This window comes from Polyodon spathula, chromosome 30 (assembly GCF_017654505.1).
Source record: "Polyodon spathula isolate WHYD16114869_AA chromosome 30, ASM1765450v1, whole genome shotgun sequence".
Classification (NCBI taxonomy): Eukaryota; Metazoa; Chordata; class Actinopteri; order Acipenseriformes; family Polyodontidae; genus Polyodon; species Polyodon spathula.
In genome coordinates, this window is record NC_054563.1 from 3,904,167 (window position 1) to 3,916,602 (window position 12,436).

General features: G+C 37.8%; 1 protein-coding gene across 1 annotated transcript; it reads right to left on the reverse strand.

The window, feature by feature from the left end:
- Window positions 1-134: 134 nt before the first annotated feature.
- On the reverse strand, window positions 135-12,021 carry polq (polymerase (DNA directed), theta). Its single transcript, XM_041232588.1, has 18 exons — window positions 11,745-12,021; window positions 11,379-11,499; window positions 10,301-11,114; window positions 9,603-9,785; window positions 9,380-9,510; window positions 8,989-9,145; window positions 8,556-8,664; window positions 8,186-8,408; window positions 7,935-8,094; window positions 7,456-7,602; window positions 7,024-7,236; window positions 6,714-6,856; window positions 6,247-6,496; window positions 5,929-6,071; window positions 5,360-5,553; window positions 4,859-4,983; window positions 3,622-3,865; window positions 135-3,246 (listed from the first exon to the last, which is right to left on the reverse strand). The coding sequence occupies exons 1-18, from the start codon at window positions 11,810-11,812 to the stop codon at window positions 135-137; spliced, it is 6,537 nt and encodes a 2,178-aa protein (XP_041088522.1). The 5' UTR covers window positions 11,813-12,021.
- Between the last annotated feature and the right edge of the window lie 415 nt (window positions 12,022-12,436).

The following is a 12,436-nucleotide window of genomic DNA, read 5'->3' on the forward strand; positions in this document are numbered from 1 at the left end:
CACAAAATATGCAAATTGCACTCAAGTCAAGAAATGAAATACCTTGATAAATCTAACCCATAATGACTAATGAACTGTGATTAAAAATTACCTGTACAAGTTTCCCTCAACAAAGAAGAAATGTTGGTATGCAACTAACCTGTCTTGAACTTTCCTCCAATAGCAGATTTAGGGGACAAAACTCTTTCACGTTTCTCACATGCCACTGCAATGGAAAACCTTGTTTTAGCTTTCCATTCTTTGATAAATGTCTGGAAAAGGGTTTGATCACTTGCCACATCTATAATGGTGAGAGTTTCCAGACTGCAAGAGACAGCCGCAGAGGGAGACACATCCTGAGACAACTGCAGTGAAAAGCTCTCATCTATAACAGAGTCATCAGTCTTGTGATCCATTTCTGACAAAGGTGCTATCTCGATGCAAGGCATTGTATTTTTCCGATGATCAACTGCCAACTTCTGCCGTTTCACTTGAAAGGAAGACTCTTCATTTAAAAAATCCCTCCCTCTACATTTATCCAACCTGACTGAACTTGACATGCACATTTTGATCCTAGGTGTAACTGGCTCAGTTGGTGGTGTTGGAGGAACAAGTTCATTATGACTATCTGGTCTTGAATCTGATCCTTGATTCAGACCTGGGGAAATAATATTGTTTGGTCCATGATTTGTAGTTGTAACAGAATTATCTCCAACAATAAGGCTCTTAACATTTGTTGGTACTTTATTTGGTGTTTCAGGTATTCCCTGAACATTTTGATGTTGTGGACATGTTATGCTTTCTGTAGTATTTCCTACTGAAAGACGGTCTACTTTACCATTTATCAATAACTCATTTTTAGAGGAATTTTTGCCAGATGGGCTTGGCCATTTGTCCAGAAGCTCCTGCATTCCTGGGCTTAAATCAAAAGTTGTGTCTGACCAAGCATTTTTAGCAGTAATGGTCTCAGCATTAATGGCTTTTAGGGATTCAATTTCTGATAACAGACAATTCATTTCATTGGGTTTTGTGGATCCACGCTGCCCTGAAGTTACTTCATCATCACTGCTCAATACAGCATTGAGTTTCTCTACAAACGGGGCTTCTCCCATATTAAACGATTCACCAAAATCTGATAGATTAAAAGATGATTCAGCCCACTGGTTGTGATTCACCGATGTACTGATGGGTTGTACATCATGGGATTCTTCTGAAACCTGAGGTTTTTCTACTGGAACAGCTGTCTTTGTTGGAACTTCTACAGGAATATCACAAAGACTATCAAATAGGAAGCTGCCACTCATATTGAGGCTAGTCTCTGCACTGGTTTCTGTAGCTTGCTGGAGCTCTATAATGTCACTGATGACCACATTTCCTCTCTGCACCACAACAGGAGAAGCACTTGCTTCAACAAAAGCACAGTAGTCAAGAAAATTGCCCAGCTGAGTGTCTGAAAGGGAAACATTATTGTACTTGGAAAAAGAAGCACCTCCAGTCTGATTACTACAATAGACTTCTATGGACTCAGTTGCAGAACACCCATTTTTCTGTAAACCTTTGTCATTTTGATTCTCATTTTTATCAGAGATTTGTACCAAAACTTTTTTGCTACTTTTAACTTCCCCGACAACTTGTAATCCAACTTCTTGCTCTTGTCCCAGCAAGCCTGGTTGCATGGCAGCTGGTGAGGAATATTGTTTTTTTGGTTCTGTGCGATGCAATACATCATATTCCTGTTGCATGATTATTCTCTCTGTCTGAGTATCCAACTGAAAGCTATCCCCAAACACCTCTTGGGTAGCACAATACAGGTCCGGAGACCTGCTAGTTTCCTTTCGCACTGTACCTGGAAAACTTTCTATATTCTCTTTTGGAGATACATTTGAATGTTCTCCATGATGGACACCATTCCCAATATCTTCCTTTGAATCTCTTGCATCAATATGCAAATATTTCAGAGGATATTCCTCTGCTACTTTTTCCTTCTCAATTCCAGCCATTATTACTCCATTACTGTGAAACGTCCTTTGACCTATTGCATTCTGAAGGGTTTCCGAGATATTTTTGGGCAAAGCGCAATGATCTTTTTCAAAACCTTTGGTATTCTCCTCCGCTTTGTTCCCACAATAACTGACAGACAAGTGAGCGCTCTGCATCAGCAAATTGTTTTTTGTATTGCTGTGGTCTGATAAACAGGCCGGGTTCAAACCTCCTGATATTATTTCCATGTTGATATCTTTAGATGGACCTTTCTGAAAGCCTTTTACCTTTGAAGTGCCATGTGCAGAATGTGCTGTACAGTTTTCTTCAGAAATGACTAAACTTTGATTTTGTTCTTTAACAGTTTTTGTACACATGGGAACTTGCGAAGTTGTAAATGTCTGATTTTGTTCTTTGGGGTCAGAAACCACAGTCTTTATGCATTTGTGAGCAAGGTTTGAAGGTAACTTCCTGAAACTCTCACTTGGTACTGTGAGGAACTTTTTTCCATTATCTTCATTTGGGTTAGTGTTGGAGTCATCTTCAGTCTTTCTATACAAGTGTAAAGCAGCAGCAGATAATGTAGTGCTTTTCTTCTCTACAGATTTATTTTTAGGTTGGTTTTGTTTCAATGAACTAGTTGATACCACGTTCTGGGCTGTGGTTAAAGATTCCTCATGTGTAACTATAGAAGTAGCAGCTTGTTTGTATTCTGAAGCCTCTCCCACAATCTCTACAGCACCACCAACACCATACTTTTTGTTGTTCTGTTTCAGTTCATTTGCAATAGCAATGCTGTGACGAGAACCTGTAGCCAGACCATTGTGCGGCTGATCAGTAACTATTATTTGTTCTAATTTAGCAACTGCTGAATTGTTTCTGTCTTTAATGGGTGCAGAGGACTTTTCCAAAGAGGTATTCTCAGTAGATGTAGTTCTACTGTGTTCACGTCGATTACTGCCTTCTGCTTCAGCTTTATTCATTTCAGAAAGTAAAACTTGTTGCTCTCTATCTGAAGGTAACTCTGATTCCACACTCTTAGGTTTCTCGTGTGCAGGTGCTGGCGAGGATGAAGCAGCTCCTTGTTGGGTGCTTTCAGAAAGCGATTCTGGATTCCACTCCACACCTAAGAGGGCCAAGTCCTGCTGGAGAAGCTTCCTGGCCTCCTCCACGATCAGGAGTGCAGCCTCTTTCTCTGTCAGGCCCTTCTTTCCACTGACCCAAATACAACGGGTATTCCTTCGCTCCTGGGCTTCGTGTTCACTCTCATCCACTGCCCTGCGAGTGCTGCCACACAAAGAGAAACTGACATTAATCGATTCTATCATTACCAAGACAACTAATTTTACATTTTTGTATGAATGTGCAAACAACCTGCAATAATCCCCCAGTTGTCCTGTGTTCCTAATAATGTAAATCAGATCAAGAGCATGGTACTCTTCAGGTTGGGAATAAACAAATTAAAGAAAGTATTTCTAACCGATATGGGAATGGTGTGACATAAAATCATCATCTTAGATCTGCTTTAATGATACTATTTTAATATAACTAACTATGGATGATATTTCCTGCTTAATTAAAAAAAAAAAAATCTTTTAAAGAGCTCCAAATGTCTTTTATGGTCCTGGTTCATTATTAATGAAATCTCTTTCCCAAAATTACCTTTTAAATGGGACTGCATTTTTCAGCGCGGTCTCTACATCTGCAATACTTCCTCTAGCCAGTTCTGACACACTGACGAATCCTGCATTATAAAGTGCTCTGGCTCTCTGTGCATTTAAGAGAGAGATCCTTACAAGGTCACACAGCTCCCTCTGAATACCGAAGCTGAGTCGGCTTTGGAACTGAGAGAGCAGAAGTTCCATGTTGTACCATCCCAGACGATTACAGAAAACAGTCACCATTCCTGTCAATATAGATGGAAATTCTTGTAATGAATTGCTGCCATCTGACAACAAAAATGCAAGACGACCATACAAAAATTATATATTTTTAAATAAATGTAAATTATATAACGATGAAAAACAGTGAACAATGTTTAAAAAAGAAAAAAAACTGATACATTATCATAGACATTGCAGCAAATTTGGTGTCAAGAATTGTAGAATAAGATACAGAAGGTAACTGTACAATACAGACTGACCGTTGATACTTCCTAATACCTTTCATTCTCAGTATCCTGAAACATAAAGGGTCACTGTAGATCATATTCGTTTCTAGAAGATTTCATTTCTTAACTTTTATATGTATGTTCTCAGTCATTCTCTAATATTAGTTTATGCTTCATTTACTATGCTTACCATCCGATTCTATTTTACCATGCTAACTACTCCAGCATTTATTAGTTGGCTACTAAAAAGCTTACTGGGGATTTGCAGCTAATTTATTTCCCTTTTGTAACACATCAGAAATTAATCTTTTTAAGAAATCAGGCACAGCGGTTGAAATAAGAAATTATTTAGTGAGCCTGTTAAATATTGATGTAAGCAGAAACAATAATAGACACCCACATAATAAGATATTAAAACAGGTAAGACATTTAATATTTTGAAACTGGTCGTTAATATGAAGTAATCAATACAATCCTTTAAAAAACAAAAGAACACATTAGAATGCAGTTAGCTGAAAGGTATTAAGCAGTACCTGCAGTCTATTTTAATGATGTAAATAGTGCTATATTTTCATACAGCCGTCTCAAATTCGCTCTATCAATAATTTAGAGTTTTGGGTACACATGGTATTCAATTTAACAAGATGCCATTTTAGGCATTTTAAGAATACAATACAGTATTTTACACGCAATAGAATATATAGTTGATGGGTGACCAGGGTTTGCATTGTGAAAGAATCTGAAAGTGAAAGAAGCTATAAAAACTCTCTGCACTGCTCACAGGCTCACCTGCATACGTGGCAGCTGACTGCTGCAGAGACTGAAGCTGTCCTCGGCTACAGCTGTATTTCTTTGCTACAGTCCTGAGGGGAACTTCACAAATTAGATCTAGTAAAACCAAGCTAGTGAAAAACCTGATGGCAAAGCATAAAGAGCATATATAAAACTTGCCTATAAGTTCAGAAACTTTTTATCAACACAATCTGCTTTTAATAAATATTACAGCTTCTTACAGTTAATTAATGCTTGGATTAAACCTGTGTCGACATAATTTCTGAATGAAAAGCCTTGCAATATGCTTAGCATGCGATCAAAAAATGTCATAATTGCTAAACTTGCAATATCTTAAAAGGAAGCAGCTGGACTTACTGGCATATCTATTCAGAAAGACTGCCCAAAATGCATTCATATATATTCGTCTCTCTCTCTCTCTCTCTCTCTCTCTCTCTCTCATTTTTGCATCAATATTTTAGGACACTGTCAACTGACTAGTAAAATACTAAGCATTACCGTTTGTGGATTGCCATCTGTCTACGCTGTTTATCAGTTTTAGCTATTAACTTTCCCCGCACAGAACGAGCCAAAAATCCCTCTTCAATCCCAACCATTTCTGCCACTCTCTTCATGGAGGTCGGTAGATACTCCCACAGACAAAAGAACTGATACCAGTCAATAGTTGTCCACTCTGCATAGACTGGGGTAACCTTAAAATAAAATAATTGATTTTTAACCCTTTAACCTTGACTTTTCTTTAAAATCAATCAAAGCAAAAACCATTGTTTGTGTACCATTATTATTATTTATTTAACACAGACATTTTTAATGCACCACTCTAACCCCTTTATATGAACTGCATATGTCAACTGCAAATGACAACTTAATATTTGGAGTATTACTAAGATAAAGTTTAGATTCAAAATTTGAAAAATCACTGATCTGGCAGCAGAGTAAGCTCAGTTGGTATACGCATTTATCTAGGAACCCTGAGGCTAAATTGAATTTCACTCAATTTAACGATCATGTTTGAGTTTAAAAAGTATTGTTGCAATGCATTAAATTAAGCTATCTTATTGGGTTACCTGGTACAGAATATGGAGGTCATTCTCCAAAACAAAACCTTTCATTGCCCTCTGAAGGTCTGCAAAGATCCCTAGTGCATCAGCAGGAGACAGGGAAGAGGACAGGGTGGCAGCACCCAGTTGAGTAGGACTGTACAACTGAACTGTGAAATCAAAAAATAAACCTGTTTTTCAGCAATGGTATAGACTTCTATTAAAAATAGGTGTACAGTTTTAATTTGATGTTAAATGACAAACAATTACATAAGTGTATGCGTTAGTGAATACGTAGTTAGTTATGCTTTGATGTACACTAATCTCTCTTAACAGCAAACTCACTTTTCTTTTCTTCTTTCTCCTCCTCCTGTATTTGGATGAATTCATTCTCCATGAGCCACTCAACACATGCCTCAATAGCTCCTCCCTGGACACTTCCCTTGGCTTTTGGTGCAGGACCCTCTGTGCTTGACTCTCCACTCTCAGAATCACTTTGCTCTAAATTCTCTTCAGAAAAACTGGCTGCCAACAGTGTGCAAGAGGCATAAATCTTCACATCTTCAGGAGTGCTGGCTACTCCACCAACTATGATCTGTCAACAGGAATGTACTGTAATGCATGTCACCTTGTAAAGTGGTTAGGCAACATTCAGGTTTTACCACAAATTATTTCCAATCAGTTTATGCTTTAAATTGATGTTTTTTACGCTTATGCTCCAAATCCACAAAATGTACATACCAATGCTATTACATATACTAGAGAATATCCAAGAATCAAAGTGTTTACCCATATATTCCCATGTTCATTACCTCAAGGATTGCTCGAATCATGCTGGTGGTGACCCCCTCCCCTTCTTTCTTCATAAGACAGCTGCGGATAGGTTTCAGGGAACCCTGTAACAGACTTACTCCTTTTGACCTCTCAGAATTCTTACACACCAGGATGCTCTCACCTAGTGTAACAGAAGGTAAAATCTTAACAAAAGAACACAATACCTGTTTGTAAAAATGTACTGGAACCAGAAAAGCACAAATTAAAACAGCACTAAAGAATCCTTATAATATTCAGAAAAATGCTGAACTAGAACAAAAACTTTCATGCTGCAGTGCTGGGACTTACCCACAGTGTCAACCCCTTTACGACCAGCTCTTCCTGCCATCTGTTTGTAAGTTAGAATGTCAAGCAGGCGACCATTAAAAACGGGAGTCCTAATGATGACACGACGAGCAGGCAAGTTTACTCCAGAGGAGAGAGTCGAGGTGGCAGCAAGAACTCTAATGTAGCCCTGGCGGAACGCTCCTTCAATGATATCCCGCTCATCAAACGTCAAGCCTAGAGTTTAAAACATACTGAACTGAACATGGAAACACATAAAACATTTTAAATTCTCCAAAAATAATCTAAATTTTAACGTGTACCAGTGCATAACACACAGGCGAAGAATGTTTTTAGGATGACAGTTGTCATAGAAAATGAATAACCTAATTTGAATAGATTGTGCAGCAGTACTTATGTTGAACAGTATTCACCTAGTCAGAGGCGTTACTGTACCTGCATGATGGTAGGCCACTCCCCACTGAACTGTACGTTGGAGAACAGAATCCATTCCCGCAGGAGAACGTTTCAGCTGGGCCAGTACATCCTGTAGACCCTCCCTACTCAGGGAAAGAGGAAGGAGGCTTGGGTCTTTCAATGCCCCTAAAGGGGGAAACAAAAAAAACCATCAAAAACACAAATCGCCTGAAACAACAAAATTCTTATATTCAGGATCTGCTTCTGATTTTAGAGACAGTGCTAGTGTAAAAGTTATTTTTTTACTGTCTTGTTTACTTCTTAATAAGCCAGCTCTTCTGAGGGTCGTACAGAAAAAAAAAGGACTGGATTACTTGTTTTGCTTCGGAAACTGAAGAGGAATAACATAATCGAAATCATAAAACAAACACAAGAATGGTAAGCTATTACTCCCTATCCAAGGCCACAAAATTTGAACCTAAAACAATTCACTTCTCCCAATGCATCTGAAATTTTACCGTCAGCAGCCTGGAAAGCTCTGTGCTGAAGATTGTAGAATTCCCTGGCGATACTGTCAGCTAGCTTCTCACACCAGTTCTTTGAGGGACAGAAGAGAAGTACAGAGTGGCCATCCTGAATGGTTTCATAGCAAAGGCTGACAATGTGGTCATCATCTCCCTACAGTGGAAATTTAAGAAAACTGAATTGTAGTCTTGTTATTTCAAAGGGGTCACAATATCCTTTCACCTTGACAACTGAGCAACTTTACCTTGACTTGAAGCGCAGGTTTAAACTCCCTAACCACAGTCATTGAGCCGTCGTAAACAGTACTCCCAATCTTCACCCACTCCATTAGAGGCACAGGTCGATAGTCAGTGTGGTACAGCTCTGCATTTAGCCAGCTAGCCAGTAAACCCAGGTTTGGTAGGGTAGCACTCATTCCTACAATCTGTACTCCTTGACTTAGTGCAGGGTTGCCAGACTGAGAATCCCTTTAATTTGAAAATTTGAACAAGTATAAAAGGTGAATTACAAAAGAAATGCAAAAAGTAGACTATCCAAATCCAGTTAAAAGAATATAAAGTCCTTTAAAAACCAAAACAAAAAAGATTTCAGAACCCAACGAAGCTAAATATTACCTGGATGATGTTTTCTGTACAATGTAACGTATCTTAGTCAGTAAAAGCTCCAGGAGATAACCACGACTGGAATCACCCAACATGTGCAACTCATCAACCACAACAATCCCTAAAATCATATAATGGAGATAAAAATTATTACAGCTGCACATTATATTAGTGTTATGTTTTATTAATGTAGTTTATTAATGAATTATACAGTACAATTAATACATGTCTTTGGTATAGAAAAAAATACTTGCATTGTAATTTGAAATGTTAGTACACTATAGACTGGCAACACCAACAAAGCAAATGATTTGCATATAATGGAGTATTAAAGGAATCATATAATATGGTATATTCATATAAATCAAGACCTTTTAAAAGAAAAGACTCCAGCTATAAGTATAGAATCCAATACATGCTAATGCTGCTTTTTTAAAGCTATTACCAAGAAGGTCAATTTTCTTTTCTTCAACAAGCCTGTTAATGAGCCCATTGGCTTTCTCAATTGTGCACACAGCCACATCAAGAGAAGAAAATCCACCAGCTGCAGATGTGCTTCCCATGTATCCTTCCACTCGAACACCTGCCTCCTGGAATATGTTCTTATCAGGAACAAAAACATCACAAGATTACATAGTGTACGGTGACTTTCACTTCTGTTAACCTCCTATAAGCCCTAGGGCAAATGGCCAAATTAAAAACCATCAAGTGCAAATGCACAAAGCAATGCAGAATTCCATTTACATTCCCATTTAGAATTATTGTGAGCAACATCTGCCCCCCCTTCCCCTTTTATATAGAAAAAAATTATTTAAGAAAAAAAAAAAGACATTAACCTGCAGGTAAAACATTTTCTCTTTTGCAACAGACACAAAGGGAAGAATGAACAAGGCTTTTCTTCGTGTTTCCAGGACCCTCTTCAGAATGAGCAGTTCAGCAACAAGAGTTTTCCCAGCACTGGTAGGTGCTAAACCAAAAAACAGAAAATGATTACAGGCGCACGTCATTGTTTGCTTGCACCGAACGTAATAGCTTTCGTGCCAATTAAATCTGAATTACCTGAATAGACCAAGTTCTTGCCTTCTAACACCCGTCCCAGTGTAAGACATTCTGCTTGCCATTCGAACATCCGGACCACTCCTAGGCTCTGGTACTTCTCCAGGACTGGTTTGGGTAGACCCCAACTTGACAGCAACAGCTTGTCTGACTGGTCAGCAGGCACAGCCAGGTGAATACTTTGCCCTGTTATCAAAGAAGTAAACAGGCAGACTGTTATACAGTACAATACTTGCTACATGACTACAGGGGTCAATTAGAATAGCATCTCGTAGCAAATGTAGTTTCCTCAGAAGTGGAACTTTCAATAACCCAATCAATGAGATATCAACACAGTGAAAATTTATTTTCCACTACTAAAGCCACAGATCAATTTAATAACACATTTGGATCATATTGTATGTGTGTATATATATATGTATGTATGTATGTATGTATGTATGTATGTATGTATATATTTCAATTCCTTCAGCCAATCGGATGTAAATGCCAAGTAAAAAGCAGGCCACCATGACCTAGATTCACACTGTATGTGAAATTACTACTTCTTGGTAATTTCAAGAAATTTCAGAATAGAACTGTAATATCATTATTTGAATGATCCATGCACACGAATTGCTATAAATGTACTGTTAATCTGTTGCTGTGGTATGTAGTTCAATGTCATGTGTTTATTTTATATAAAAAAAAATAAAAAATACCTGTAGCCATTAAAGTGTCATTCAGTCTGCTGGTTTCAGTTGTGCTAAGGTCCAGCCCGGTGGGTGGTGTCAGGACTGAAGCAGAGAGGTTAGAAATTGAGTGCTGCTGTTGATGTTGTAGTTTTTTCTTCTGCAGTGCTGCAGCCATGCGTGTGGGGCTGAAGAAAATAAAGTTATTTGAAGTGTCCAGCCTTCTGTTACCATTCTCGGAAGGACTTCTAAATGATTTTTTTACAACTGCCCTCTTCCGAAACCTGTGTCCATTACTAGCACTTTTAGAACTTGTTCCATTTAAAAATGATTTCTTCAACAAAGCTTTCTTTGAACAGGATGGACCAGCTGAACCACCTGATTCAGGGCTTGATAAAGAATTATGTCTCTGTCTTTTATGGCTAGCTGGAAAACAGCTTTCTGAAATCACTGGAATCTCAGAATAAGATTTTTTACAATCTTTATCTTCACCGAATAAAAGTTCTGTGGCTAAGTTTTTAGACTTTTCTGAAACTTTTCTATGCATTTCAGTCCTCTCTGAGTCAGACAGACTGGGAACAGTTCTTTGATTTGCATTGCTGGAGTGCAGGCACGATTTTCCGCTACTTGGCATTTGAAGCTTTGTGAAGCCATCTTTCATATTTTCAGGCACACTTCTGTCATGCTTGGGTTCAGAAAGGTGATTTTCCTGCTGCTGAGTTTGTAATGGGACAGTGGCCCTTTGCTCCCTGGGAGGGGCGATATGTTCAAATGCATCCAGTGCCTGCAAGAGCTCTTCATCCAAAGCCAAAGATGAGTCTCCAAGCCAGGGAAGATTAGCAGACTGCTTTTAAAATAAACACATTTTAGTAAAAAACAGACACACAAACGCACTACTCATTTTACACACACCATGTCTTATAAAAAAGTAAATTAAGTGCAGTTGTCAAATATCTATGGAACTACAAAGTTAAGGTAACATACATAATTGAGCAATTTCTGTTATGAAATAATACTAATGGACAGATTAAAATACAGTGCTTGATGAGTATGACATCTTTATGTTTAACATGTATAGGAAAAACTGGAAAGTGAATGACTTCTTTACCGTTTTAGAGGTTGATCCGACATGGTTCTCTTTGCATTCTGTTTCTTCCCAATCCTGACCTTTTCTCTGCTGAAGGCAACTTGAGTGTTGAGAGGTCAGTGGCTCCTCTACAACTGGTGGGCTAATTAAAGAAACAGAAAAGACTAAATAATACATATATGGCACCATTTAATGGCCACTGAATACACATGGCTGTCCCAAGTAGCACATTGATCATTTGAATTCAATTGATCTACAGTATGAATCTCAACAGTAAAACACGATACAATTAACATATCAACTCGCTGCTTTCTTACGGATTGCCAATATGACAATAACAATGTATTGGAAAGCCAGGATGAATGTGAAATAGTGGCATGTTCTTACCTCATTCTCCGGCTGATCTGGTGCTGCCCCATATATCTTCGGTTAGTTTCTGTCACTGATTTCTTCATTTTTTTTTTTAGAAAATTAGGCCTATGTAATATAATCTAGTCGTCAGCTGAAGCGTGTTTTGTTTATTGATCTGTTCAGTTTCCTCTGGCTGTTCTCTGACGATCCCATTCATGACACACTGCATTACCATCACTTTTTCAAAACGGAATGTATGTGTTTTGATACGTTTTATATATACGTTGCTATTTAATTATATGACATTCTATTTACTTTTGGTACTAACTAAAAAAAATAAAAATAAAAACGCACATCGTTATCATCGGCATACAAATGTTAAACACATGATTAGTATTTGAAAGTCCTCTTACTCAATCGGTCAAAAGTTCATAAACATATTTAATGTTTACAAAAAATACAGAATAAGTAAATAAGTAAACGCCGGTGAAATCCGCATGTTACTGTAAAAAAAAAAAAAAAAAACTAACAAAAAAACCCAACAATATTCCTTAAAAACAGCTACAACTCGTTTAGGATTTGTATACTCAGAGAGTACTGATATAATTTAAATCGCAATTCAACTTAATTAAATGTATGTGCAACAGCAAAGGCTAGCTAAAAACAAGATTATTGACAAAATATAAATACAACAGAATTCATGAAACAAAATAAAAGTGTCACTTTTA

Excerpts from the sequence above, each read along its gene's own strand:
- polq (XM_041232588.1), bottom strand. The coding sequence starts at position 11,812 with ATGAAGAAATCAGTGACAGAAACTAACCGAAGATATATGGGGCAGCAC. Across the intron at positions 6,072-6,246 it reads GGAGAAAGAAGAAAAGAAAA|TTCAGTTGTACAGTCCTACT; the intron begins GTGAGTTTGCTG and ends TTGATTTCACAG. Across the intron at positions 4,984-5,359 it reads CAGATGGCAATCCACAAACG|GTTTTTCACTAGCTTGGTTT; the intron begins GTAATGCTTAGT and ends CTTTGCCATCAG.